Source organism: Calonectris borealis, chromosome 11 (assembly GCF_964195595.1).
Source record: "Calonectris borealis chromosome 11, bCalBor7.hap1.2, whole genome shotgun sequence".
Classification (NCBI taxonomy): Eukaryota; Metazoa; Chordata; class Aves; order Procellariiformes; family Procellariidae; genus Calonectris; species Calonectris borealis.
This window is the reverse complement of record NC_134322.1, coordinates 648755-661575: the sequence shown is the minus strand read 5'-3', so window position 1 is coordinate 661575 and position 12821 is coordinate 648755. Positions and strand designations below refer to the sequence as shown.

The 12821-nt window shown below is 61.5% G+C and overlaps 1 protein-coding gene across 2 annotated transcripts in view; it reads right to left on the bottom strand.

Moving 5' to 3' along the window:
- The window catches only part of RASGRF1 (Ras protein specific guanine nucleotide releasing factor 1), a 43923-nt gene that overhangs the window by 5988 nt on the left and 25114 nt on the right, over nucleotides 1-12821 (bottom strand). Inside the window, exons 11-23 of one of the 2 annotated variants that reach the window (XM_075159643.1) lie at nucleotides 12280-12343; nucleotides 11140-11276; nucleotides 9775-9857; nucleotides 8776-9024; nucleotides 8070-8440; nucleotides 6585-6710; nucleotides 5752-5922; nucleotides 5236-5348; nucleotides 4410-4522; nucleotides 3911-3971; nucleotides 1163-1266; nucleotides 712-796; nucleotides 215-412 (exon numbers count right to left, since the gene is read on the bottom strand). In XM_075159643.1, coding sequence (XP_075015744.1) covers nucleotides 215-412; nucleotides 712-796; nucleotides 1163-1266; nucleotides 3911-3971; nucleotides 4410-4522; nucleotides 5236-5348; nucleotides 5752-5922; nucleotides 6585-6710; nucleotides 8070-8440; nucleotides 8776-9024; nucleotides 9775-9857; nucleotides 11140-11276; nucleotides 12280-12343 — 1875 coding nt within the window. The remainder of the gene's footprint in view (nucleotides 1-214; nucleotides 413-711; nucleotides 797-1162; nucleotides 1267-3910; nucleotides 3972-4409; nucleotides 4523-5235; nucleotides 5349-5751; nucleotides 5923-6584; nucleotides 6711-8069; nucleotides 8441-8775; nucleotides 9025-9774; nucleotides 9858-11139; nucleotides 11277-12279; nucleotides 12344-12821) is intronic. The other variant, XM_075159644.1, reaches the window with a different exon arrangement.

Below are 12821 nucleotides of genomic sequence, written 5' to 3'. Positions count from 1 at the left end.
GCACATCTGACCTGCAGGATGAATAAACCCAACAGCAGCGCAGGGTCTGAGCTGCTTGCACACCAGCTCCCTCTTGGGAAAGACCTATAAAAACCTTACTCTGTTTTCTAACGTTTTTTTCAATGCATGTGTCTTATGTCATCCCAACACCACCCCATTCAGCCCACCAAACCCTGCCCTGCCCCCCAGAAGAGGGTCAGCCCCGCGCCCCTACCTGCTTGGAGACCTTGAGCCAGGTTTTCTTCAGGCGGAAGATGGCACTGCGGTTGAGGGAGGAGGTGATCTCCAGCACCGCGTTGTAGTTGTGCAGGCACCTGCAGATGTCCGCCACCGCCACCCACTTCTCGATGGCGCTCACCCGCGCGTTGATCTCCTCGTTCCGGAGGATCTCCGACGCTATCAAGTTACTGACCTTTGGGGAGACACCGGTCCCAGCCCGCGCGTCAGGAGGACTTTGGACAACAGCTACGCGCCCTCCAGCCTCGCGGCATTTTTTAAAAAGATTTCCCTTCACTGCAGTAGCCCCAGCAGGAGCAACTGCACCAGGAGATGCTCCACCTGCAACAGGTCCCCGCGGCACGTAACGTCCGTGGAGCACGGGTGGGGGAGACAAAGCTCATACATCCCAGTCCCTGGCTGACGCTGGGGGCAGGTTGGCTGCGCTGCCTCGCCTCTGCCCGTCTCCCCGTCCCCTGCCGTGGCTGCACTTACGTCATTAAAGTGTTTTGTGTTCTTCATGATGTAAGGAGTCCTTTCGTTCTTCTCAAGCTTCATCCAACCTTGCCCGAAGAACTCTCTGCAAACAACAATGTTGAGGTCAACTTTTGTTTCCCGTTTTTCCGGGACACCCAAGCCCTACAAGCTCCACCGCACCCGCACAGGACAGAGGTGCCGGGGCCTTCGCCCCCCAAACTGCCGGAAAGGGACCGCACGGATGGGTTTGAAAGTGCGATGGATGTGGGAGGTGCTCCCTGAGCTGGTCACCCCAGGGATGCCACCAGATAAGCCACAGGGTCAGGCCTCAAATCTGGGCTCGAGCCCAGCCTGGGCTACCTGCAAAGCAGGCGGCAGCTGGGAAGGGTTTAGCCTGGGAGGGGGAGCAGGTGGCCACAGAGTCCAGGGCGACCATAATAGCCCTTCCTCACTCGTGGGGATGACTCACTCGTAGGGGATCTTCTTGAAGACCAGGTGATCCAGCAGCGTCAGCTGTTCTGCGATTTCCAGGGCCGAGTGGTTTTCAAAAGGTTCTGCTTTGACTCCCTCAGCCTGAGCGACAGACAACAGAGGGCTCGTACGTTAAGAGCACAGTAAGAATTTCTACATTTCATGCACATAAAATCAAAGCCAAAGCTGGACTCCCAAGCCAAAGGCTTTTCCCCATCAGAGCTGGCGTGCGCTGTGCCACGCCGCTCCGATGGTCCAGAGGCACCGCATCGCATCCTGCGGCCCGCCAGCGCCGAGAAGTGCCGGCTTCACACAGCCCTGCGAACCCGATGGTTTTAATTATGTTACCATCTGAGCACATGTACAGACACAAAATTAACTAATCTTCTCTATTTAAGTAATTAGGTGTCAGCTACAGAATGGATCCCCGCACGTCGACTTCTGCAACCGCTGCCTTTTTGCTCTACATCTGTTTAATTCATAAAGCACCAGGGGATCCCAGCTGGAGCAGTGCTGCCGAGCCGCTGCCTCGTGCCCGGCTACCCCTGCCCGGCAGCTCGGCCAGCCTCGCCGGCACCGCTCCACCAGCACCTGTGGGGTCGGCAGCTCCCGGACCCTGCTGCCGCTCGAGATGGCTCTTCCAAAGGATGTCCAGAAAAGCAGGAGAATGGGGACGCTCCCCATCCCTGCTGCCTGGCTCTGGCCAAGTGGCGCTTGCAGGCGCAGGGACTCGGGGTGCCCCGTGCTTGGAGCCACCTGGGCTGACAGCGAGAGCCTCCGGCCCCAGACTGCACGGAGCGTGCACGGACTCTGCTGTGCTTCGGCACAAACACAGCCCGAACTCAGGGTTCTCCCAGCATGGAATGGTTTAAAAACCTGCCACAGCATCCCTACTCCTGGGAACGGGCAGCAGCATCTCTCCTCTCCGGGTCCCAGGAAAGGGGATGCAGCAGCTCCCAGCACAGGGGGGTTCATAGGAAAGGGGGGCCAGGCTGACATCGTGCCAGGACGGAGCGGCGCGATCGGGAACCGCGGGTGGCTCTGGGGACGGAGCTGTGAGGGCCGAGGTGCAAAGCACAGAGTGCGTGGGGTGGCAGGCACAGGGTGGGTGCGGGTGCTCTGCGTTGCCTCCAGTCGAGCTCCCACAGGCAGCCTGGACCCTCCCCGCCGCCCTCGCTGCCCTCCCCAGCACCGCCTGGAAGCAAACAGCAAATGGCACGGCCCTGGCCCTGCTTTGCTCAGGGATGTCACACCGAAACACGAGCTGCCACGTTGCAGTGTCCCCTGGCCAAAGCCAGTGGTGCACGGGGACAGTGGTGCAAGGGGACCATGCTGTGGGGTGGCTGGGGGTGCAGGACGTGCCGTGGGTCAGCTGAGCCCCCTGCTCTGGGGTGCTGCTTCGCCCTGAGAAGAAGCACCACCTCCCTCCAGCAGCCTCTGCAAAGCAGGGGTGAAAAGCAGAGTGGCTCCAGGCACCCACGGGCGAGCCGGCCCCAGGAACCGTCCCACCCGTTGCAAAACCCCTCCTGGCCAGCGGGAAGGGATTTTTGAGAGTGGCTCCCAGGGAGCAAACACCAGCTGGGCTTCCTCTGCGGCGGCTCAAGGGCCCAGGAGAGGCTGCGGGGGGTGGGTGCACACGGGGGGGTGCAGGCTGCGGGGGGTGGGTGCACACGGGGGGGTGCAGGCTGCAGGGGTTGGGTGCACACTGGGGGGGTGCAGGCTGCGGGGGTACACCCTGCCAGAGCACGGGGTGATGCTGACAGCAAACACTGGCGGGGCAAGCGGCACTGGTGGCACTCAGCAGCAGCGGTGCCATGCAGGAGGGCTCTGAACCCCCTGGAGGGCACCCGGCCGAGGCTTCGGCACACGGCACAACGCACACCCCCAGCGCACAAGGAAGGGGCCAGGGAAGCCACAACCCCCATCAGCCTGATGTGCACCCCGAAACCTAGGGCTCCCTCGTGTCCCCACCGCGCCTCTGACCACAGGTCGCTGCTGCTCAGCTGCTCAGATTGAGGGGCAGACCGAAACACTCTGGTTTCGTTTCTCTTCTCTTCTTCAAAGGAAGTTTCCAGCACCCATGGTTGCAGACAAAAGCTTAAAAAAAACCTCAAGAGGGCTCAACCACTCCAGCAGCCGGCCAGCAGACCCAGGGGACAGAGCTGCTGTTGTTTCAGGTGCACCAGGCCAATTTAAAGTGGCTCTTGAGTTTTTCTGGGAGCAGACTTTGTTTTTTTTTAACGCAGGAAGGCAACAAATGCACTGCAGCCGCCCTGACGGTTTTAAATCCATTGCACATTCCCAGGGCTCTGCTCCTGGGGGAGCAGCACGGATGCCAGCTGCGCCATCAATTGGAACCAGCGCACAGCAGCACTGGCGCAGCTTTGGGGACACAGAGGAGACGGTGGAAACCCACGGGGTTTCCCTGCGTCCCTCGGGCAGGCACTGGCAACAGCGGGCAGGCACATCTCCATGCCCGCTCCAGCCATCCTGCCGATGGTGCAGGAGGACTAAATAGCTGGTGGGCTGGGTTAGTGTTGCCTCTGCCCGTAACAGATCCAGCTGTGCTCACAGCTGGCCCCGTCCCCAGAAAACCTTTCCCTGCCTTGTAGCTGTACGCCCAGATGGCGGGCTTGGAGAACCGCTCTCCACCGAGCCGGGTGTGCTGGAGTGTGGGGATCTTGAGCTGTTCCCCTGCCCCCACGCCGAGCTACCAGGCGGAGTGACGAAGGGAAAGGGTATTTACCATCTGTACGACCTCCTCCAGGGTTATCTGATTGTCGCCTGGATCCTCCTGCGTCAAGGTCCTACGGCATGAAAAGACAGCGTTACTTTAGCGGGGAAAGCATCAGACCTGCACGCCTCCGACGGGGCTGCAGCACGGCGTCGTGGTTTTTCACAGATTAAACACTCAGCGTGCATAAGAACACTTCTAAGTCCCATCTCCTGTTTTAAAGAGAAAAAGCCCCTTAACCGAGGTCAAAGCTGGCCCCCCTGCGGGGACAAGGGTGGGGGTCACACCTCGCCCATGGCCCCTGATCAGGTCCCGACGTGCCAGGGAGACGGATGCACCCCGCAGTGCCCACCCTCCTCCTCGGCTCCTCCCGAGCCCCAGGCCCCGGCGGCGGGCACAGCCGCTCCTGGAGACCTCGGGCCTGCTCTTATCCCAGGTGAGAGCGGGAAGCGGCCGCCGAGAGCCTGGCACAGCGTCCAGGAAAAGCCACATCCCGCCCACGGCCCTTCACCTTATGATGTTGGCGGCCGCTTTCCTCTCCTGGGTCAGGAGCTCGGGATCGTGAATAACCTCCTCCAGAAAGCCGATCACTCTGAACTTCAGCTCCTCATTGGTTTCAAAGTCCTGCCAAAGCCGGCACAGTCACAGAGCTAACGCGCTATAGCGTGAGTAACGTCGACTCCCAGCAGCTCCGCTCCCTGCCCGTTTAAACCCGGCCGGGACGATGGCCCTGCGGTGCCAGCGCGGGCGGCTGCTCGGGGGAGCGCAGAGCCTGCCTCTCCCGGGCGAAATCCCAGCCCGCAGCGCCCGGCAAACGGGAACCGGCCAGGAAGGCACCGGGCTCATTCTGTACCGTGGCATTGGCATCGCCGAGCCTGGGGGAGGCGTGGGGGCTTCCCAGTGCGGACCAGTACGGCACCGCTCCCAGTGCCCCCAGCAACCGGGGCAGAGGGGAAGGGACAGCAAGGAAAGCCACATGGTTTCCTAACCCAGACCCCAGCCTGAAACCCCCTAACAGGAACGAAACCCAGGTACTCCACTTCCACCGAGCCCAGCTGGGGGATGACCACGGATCCCGGCTCCCTCCTTTGCACACCGAATATGCAAACACCACGATCCACGCCTGGCCCCCGGCTCTGTGCCAGGGGCTCCCAGTTCCCCTGCTTCGCAGTTTTCATGTCCTCCCCACGTCCACTCATTTGCTTAATTAAAAAAGAAGTGCCAAATTGTCTTTCCAGCTGGAGCCTGGCTGAGCCACGCGGCACGCGGCTGAATTCACGACGGCAGGGAGGGAGGGCCCCCGCAGCACCACCCCCCACCCAGCCCCCGCCACCCACCTGCGAGTGTTTGGAGACCCAGTGCCGCAGCACGTTGAGGACCCGGTTGGTGGCCGCTCTCCGGATCACAAACTCCTTGTCTCCGTTCCGCTGGTCCGTTGGAAAGCCTGAAACTGCCAGCGATCCCTTAGCACAGCTACAGCTCCGTCGGGAATCACTTACGGATATTTTCAGGACTGCTAGAAGGAGCAGCCCCATCTTCCCAAACATCCCTAAGCTGCCTCTTAAACACAAGCGCCGGGCAGGCTCCGCGTTACGAGGCAGCGGGGTGTTCAGCCGCGGGTGCAAAGGGTTCAGCTGCCTGCACCCTGCTCGTTCCTCGGGCAGCCGCCATGCCCAGGCACCCAGGGACCACGGCCCGGAGCGGGTGGGCGCTGGGCTGCGGGTGCTCTGGGCACCCCCGGCGGGGGCTGCCTCCCAGCCAGGGTGCTCCTGGAGGGCGACCCAGCCCAGTACGGTGGAAATGGGCACCCTGAAAACGCGTCCCTGCTCTCTCGGCAGCCCGGGGCAGGGTACCTGCGCTGGCGAGGGACATCCTGCGGTACTTCTCCTTGGTGGGGGTCCCCTCATTGGCTCCCGCCGTGGCAATGGCGAACGCAGAGGCAGCGGACAGGGCGCTGCGGGTGCTGTCGAGCTCCCGGCAGGACGTCATGACCACACCGTTGTTGTAGGAAAACAACGAGAAATCTGGGGGGAGAAGAAGGCCAACACCACCCTGGCTGCCGCTGCAGCGCCAGCCAGGTCCCTCCTGCAGCCCTGGCCCCCCTCGCCAGCCCCCCAGCACACAGGCAGCCCCCCCGGGTCGGGGCACGCTGGGAACGGGGCTCATGGAGGTGGTGGGTGCAGACAGCGAACGCGGGGCTGCTCCCCACCGAGAGCTGGCGTCCACCCTGCCGGGGCAGGGACAAAGCAGATGGGCAGCTTTGGATGCCACCACACCGTAAGAATTTATCCAGCACAGCCTTAGCAGGAATTAAGCCAACAGGGCGCTACAGACGGTGTTAAGATAGCTACAGGGGAGACTCGAGCAGATAAATCGATGCTTGATGCCAGTCCAGGCTCACGTCTCAAGCAGCGTAACTCGCTCCTAATGCACCAGATCAGCCCCAGGAGGGGAGGAAAGGGGTGAGAAGACCCGGTAAGACACGCAGACCAGGTCAGCGATACGGGCCGGATAGTTCAGCATTTCCCTGTGCCCTTGCAGGAAAATAAGGGGTAAAGTCCTGCTCCTTCTCACATCTGCGTCAGCTTTACGCCTGCACCTTTAGCAGCTCTGCAGGGCCAGGTTCAAGGGCAGCGCGCAGCCCTGAGCGACCCCCGAGCAGGACAGGTCTGGGCTCGCTTGTTACCTGATGAATTTTTGCACTTGACGGACTTAGGAGTCGTCGGAGATTTTGTTGGGGAAGTTTCAGCTTCTGCTTCATCGCTCTGATTGGGATCCGTATCCGACTCTTCCCTGACACATACCTCTGAGCCTGGGAGGAACAGGGAACCCAGTTACCATCACCGCTGGACACGTGCATGTTGCAGCTGCGTTTTAGCTCTTCCAGATTTTCCTAAAGTCTGAATCATTCCAGCTAGGCATGCAGCAACCAAGTACAGCAAAGGTACAGAGTCCCACAATTACTTTGGTTTTTTTTGGGGTGGGGTGTTTTTTGGTTGTTTGTTTTGTTTTGTTACTACAACCTACTCAGCTTTCAGGTAGCACACAACCCGCGGGAGGCAGGAGCTCTCCGTGCTGTGCACGGTGCATGTATTGCCAGCTCGGAGGCTCTGCCCGGGGCTGGCAACGGCGAGCTCCAGCCCATGCACCCCATGCACAGCGATGGGGTGGGATGCAGTACCTCCCTCCCAGGGCGCAGGCACTGGGAGATCACCCAGCGAAGGGCTGCGGGAGGAGCTGGGGCAGCCTGGCCCCCCGCCTCCGCCTGGGCTCTCCTCTGCCCTTGCATACAGCTGCCCACAGACCGGCTTCGCCCCTCTCGGAGCCCCTGCTTGGGCACCTCGGCGCAGAAGGTGATCAGCAACCCGCAGCGAGGGAGAGGATAATGTCGAGGTGCAAGCAGGGAGGCTGCAGTCTGTTCCCATTTTCTTAAAGACAGGGAAACTGCGAGCAGTGCCGGAGTCCTGCACGCAGCCTTGCTTGCACAGGGGTCCGGCCCCGAGACAGCGCCCTGCAGCCGGCGGGTCCCAGCTCGGAGTGCCGAGTGTGATCCCGGGGCAGTCGGGGCAGCGCGGGCGCCGGGCTGGTCCTGCACTGCGGGCAGGGAGCGCAGCTCAGCCTGCAGCCACAAACGCCGCAGCGAGTGCTAAAGTCAGAGGGTCTCTGGGGTCTCCACTGCCGAACGGCTCCCACAGGGCTACGGCAGGGGGGAGCCTCGTCCTCCGCCGCTGTGCTGTGCTCAGAGCCGTGCTCGGGCACGTCGGCGCAGGGGGCAGAGGGATGCTCTGCGGTGTTTTACTCACGCGGCTCCGGCTCTCTTCCCCCAATACCCTGTTGCTGAGCCTCCTGGAGCCCACACCACACGAGTCACTGCATCACCAGGAGCATCACCACCACCGCCACCACCGCCACCACCGCCACCACCGCCACCAGTCTCCCCAGCGCATGGGGGGCTGCTGCGTGCCTGCTCGTGGGGCAGGGCCTCCCTGCGCCCCCCCCCAGCACACAGCCAGGCCGCCGGCCGCCGGCCCCAGCCCGGCCCCAGCCCCTGTGTGCCCGATCCCCCGCACATGTCCCTGTATCCCCCGCAGAGCACCCACCAAAACCAGCCCCCTCCCTGCCGACTGCCCGGGCTGGACGCCCACCCGCCTGCAAACCCACAGCAACTTACTTTGCTTGCTCGGCAGCGACTCCTCTTGCTTTTCTGAGGCTGCTTCTCCTTCATCAGGGATTTTATTGGGATAGTTACCGGACACGTACAGTTTGTTTATGTCCAGGGTGGTCTTACTGAAGGGAGCCATGGAGGAGTACATGCTTGCATAGCCGTTGGAGGAGCAGCTCAGAGCAGCCAGGTCCAGCGCCTTCCCTCCTGTGATGATGGGGATGTTGAGGGAGAGCTTCCTCCGCCGGCTGGGGGACGAGGACTTGGTGATGGAGAGGGGGGGAGGCGAGGAGAACTTGCGGTTGGCTCTGGGGGACTTGGGGGGCTCGCCGTAGAGCAGCTTGTTGTTCTGGCTGTTTGCGAACAGGAGCTCCAGGGACCTTGGCGGAGAGACGGGGAAAAGCTGAACTCGCACCTACTCTGCCTGAGAGGTCGTGGAGATCCCCACCGGCAGCTCCAGCAGCGCTGGGTCTCCGGGGCATCCCCCTGGGCACAGCAGAGCCAGCGCGAACCCCTGCCGCCCCGCTCCCACCACTCAGCCCTCCCGGGAGCGGGGATGCCTGCAGAGCTCGGGTTTATCTGCCTCCCCGATTTGCGGGTATCCCAACTCATGGGGACCGGGTGAAACAGCCCTGGCGTGGCACCGGGGCCAGGCAGGTCTGGGGAGCAGAGGACTGACTCGGGACATAGAGGGGACGGAGGAGCGATGCCTCACCGAGCGGGGATGGCGCTGATCGGCTTCTTGTAGATCGTGATGAGCTTGTCGAGGACAACCAGCGCGGTGGTGAAGACACGGTACGAATGCAGGAACGTGTTCAGAAAGTCAATGCTCAGGAACCGCAGGTCTGTCAGCCTCTCCAGGAGCCGTTCCACGCTTGCATAGCGGATCTGCAGGACCTTGCAGGAATTCATCGTTTTACTGAACCTAATGTCAACATCATCACAATACAAGCTGGCATCAGACCTGCAGAGAAACAAGATATCTGTGGTTCCAGCCTGGAACAAAACCAAGAGCTGCTTCGCACAAGCAGCTTCCCCCCGAGATGTGCAGGGACCATGGAAAGCAGTACAGGTCCTCGGCAGAGAAGGAGCCTCGTTCGTATGGAGGTGCCCCTATGTAAAACACAGGGGTAATACTCCCGGGGGAAAGCTAGGAAATCCGCACCCCAGAACGGGTGGAAACACTGCACAGTGCTCAACAGGCAGAGGTTTGTGCAAAAAACGTGGAACTTCTGTCCCTGAGGGACACCCACGAACCAAGACCCTTCCCCGTGTGTGACAGCAGGGCGGGCGGTCGATGTGGCGGGGACATGCTGCCCCGTCCCACCGGCTGTGCCCGGCCCCCCTCGCGCCGCACGTGTCCCTCCTCGGGCCGGGGCAGCCCTTGCACCCAGCACCCACAGGGACGACAGCCCCCTGCGCCCCTCTCCTCCAGGGGTTTCACCCCCCCACCCCTTTACTATTATTATTTTTTCTCTGAGCTCTCCCCTTCGACCTTCCCATCTCCCCGAGCCCAGTCCCACACAAATCTCCTCTCCCAGCTAATTAGTGCTCCTAATCACCATGCTGGGAACAGCACACCCAAGTGCCTGAGCACCTGGGAAAGCCGCTGGGCTCCCGGGGCTTTCGGCAGCATTTGGTGCCGCGGGAGCTGTGCCGTGGGGCCGGGCAGAGCCCCGCGCTCTCTGCAGCGCCCGGCCGCGGCAGCACTCACTTGATCATCTGGGGGACGGTGACCTTGGAGTTCTCCTCGAAGGCGTTCATCATGAGGCCGTTGCAGCGGATGTTGTCCACGCACTGGAAGAGACACGGGTGGGAGGTGGGAGAAGGCGGCGGCGGCGAGGGCGGCCCCGCTGCCCACCGGGCTTGGATGTGCCATAGGAGAGCCCGAGCTTGGTCTTATCCAGACAAGACACATCCTTGCTAGCTGCATCTACCACGCATGACGGGAGACCACGGCTGGGAAGGGCAAGAGCTTCTGCCTGAAAATAGGAGCTTCGTGATCACGCTCCTGCATCCCTGTTCTGGGGGAAGCGTCGCCCAGAGCTGCTCCCCAGCTCTCCCGCCTGGACCTGGCCCAGGCTCAGGGTGTGCTGGCAGACACAAAGGCATTGCGAGAGTTGCCAGAAACCCCCTCTCATCCTGCACCACCGTAATTAACTCCCTTCCCAGCCTGCGCTGCTGGATGCTCTCGGAGGGAGACCCAGCGAGCAGCAGAGCGACACCGGTCCCTTCATTGCTGGCTCACCAGCGAGGGCTTTGCTGGGCAGGAGCGTGGGCTGGAGACCCCCGCGCGGGCAGGAGTGGCCCCGGCCCCTGCGGGGAGTGAGACCAGGAGCCGCCACCTCCCTGCGTGGGGCTGGGCCCAGCTCCTGCCCGCGGCCCTCCTGGGGGACCGACGCTTGGCAAGGACATAGTGCAACAGAGGTGGCCAGGAGGCAATCCCCATTTAACCAATAACTTTTTCTCTTCCACTTGGGAAAAAGTATCTTCAAAATCACTTGCATAAAGCAGACGAAGAGCAGGTGTAAATTGTTACCGGGTGTCCGAGTCAGGGGAGAGACCCCAACCACGTATCTACCTGCGCAGGCAGAGCACGGACAGGACAGACCCTGCTCCCACCTGCTGTGGCTGGTGTCACCTTCCTCCTCCACCTCCTCCTCTTCGAGCTACCAGACACCAGGAAGCTTACGGCAATGGCCGGGCTCTTGGTGCACCCCAGCTCCAAGTCACCCTCTGTGTGGAACCGCTCTCCCTGGCGCCCACGGCTTGGTGGTCCACCCGTGCTGTTCATACCAGCCCGATGCAGCGAGACCTCGCCCCGCGGCAGGTCCCGAGCACCCCGATGGCGCCAGGGCAGCACCCAGGGTGCAAACCCAGCCGGGCGCTACCGCCGCGGCCACAGCCCGAGGGCAGGCAGCAGAACTGCAGCCGCGCAGCAAACGCCAAGTGTTAATTCCGGGTGCCCAAAGCCGCTGCCGCAGCCTGCGTGGGCACAGCCGAGCAGGAATCCCACGGGAGCTGCTTGACCCCGGGGACTCTGCGCCCCGACACCTCCTCCCTGCCGGGTCCGTTCTACCTGGCTGATGTCGCTGGTCCACGCAGCCTTCTCCTGCCTGGATGAGGCCACGAGGATAACCGTAAAAGACGAGGAATCTTTTGGCTCCACCACGATTTTGAAGTCAAGATGGTCGATGTCTTGCCCCGATGCTTTTGCTTTGGAATAGAAAAACCACACACAGTGATTGTGAAAAGATTCCCCCACCCCCTCTCCCCCAGCATAGGTTTTATTAAGGAGTTTGTTGCATTTTGCGGGTTGTCCGCAGTGAGGGTGCGACAGGCTTGCTGGGCAAAGGCTCCGTGTTTGCAAAGTAAAGTCTGCACGCCACGAGCGCAGCACGGCCTCGCTGGTGGGGCCCTGGCACCACGTGTTAGAAAACTCGTAATGAGGACAAGAGAAAGGAGCCCAAGCTTTTTCACAAGTCTGCAGTTAAGCGGGCACGGCTGAGGACGTCCAGCATCTTTGCCTTTTTCCACTTGCTAGCACTGAGCCGTGACGCTCGCTGCCTGCCTCAGGAAGGTCAGATTTGCATAAATGTGCATCTGTTTGCTTCACAGTAAATAATTTACTTAATTAAATCCAGCCAGCAGATCATGACTTCCTGGAATCTGTTCAGCATCTGAACTTGCTCCAAGTCCGCTGCAGTTGGTTTCACACCACACGGACGGATGGCAGCACCGTGTCCGTGACCGGGGACGCCGGCAGTGCTGACCACGCTGCCATCGGTCCCCAGCCACAGAACACGGCAGCTGCCAGCCGGGGAAGGCATTGCCTTCACTGCCTGCAACCTCGTGCCAAGGCTCTGGCGTTAAGTGCAGCCTCCAGCAGGACCCACACCCCCGACACCTCCCCGGCTCCGCTGGGTGCCGGCTTCGCCCCCCGCAATGGGGCGACCACACTGCAAAACCCGAAACCGCCTGCAGTGCGCAGCGGGAGATGCTCTGCCGTGCTGGTGGTGCTGGCAGCCTCAGCAGAGAGGGTCCGGGAGGAGCTGCGACTTTGCTTTTTGAGATGCTCCTGCCTGCTCAGCGCCCGCTGGGACACACATAAGCCAACCCCTCCACCCCGCACCCATGGGTGGCGGCTGAGCGGGGCCCTGGGCATGCCCCGAGGGGGGTCTGCCCGGCACGGGGCCGCGGGTGGGGCAGGGGCACCTACCGTCCTCGTCGGTGCTCTCCTGCTCCTCTACCAGCGTGCAGTCGATGAGGGAGATGACGCCGTTCTGCAGGGGTGGGAGTCGGGGCTCAGCGGCAGGACCCCCCCAGGGGGCTGGGGGCTGCCCCGGCCCCGGCCCCCCCCCGTGTCACAGCCCACCGCCCCGGGGCAAGGACGGGGCGATGCTGCCGTGGGTGCACACACAGCCCACAGCCAGCGCGGCGTCTGCTTTCACTGGGAAAAAAGCAGTTACTGACTGCTGGGACATCGCGGTTTTCCTTGTATAACCGATCAACTAATTTGTTTATAAATTATTTAATATGAGCTTTAAATTAAATTTTTCCAAAAGTCTGTTGTTGTAATTATCAACTCTTTGCCATGGACTGTAATTTTTCAAACTGATAATTTAATGCCAGTAAAGAGCAATTCCTGTAAGATTCTTGCTCAATTAACTGCAAAACTTCCACCAACAAAAGCGTGAATCTTGGGAGCGGACTGGAGAAGCCTGTGAGCGTTATGTACAAACCTAGGCTATAATTTAACTT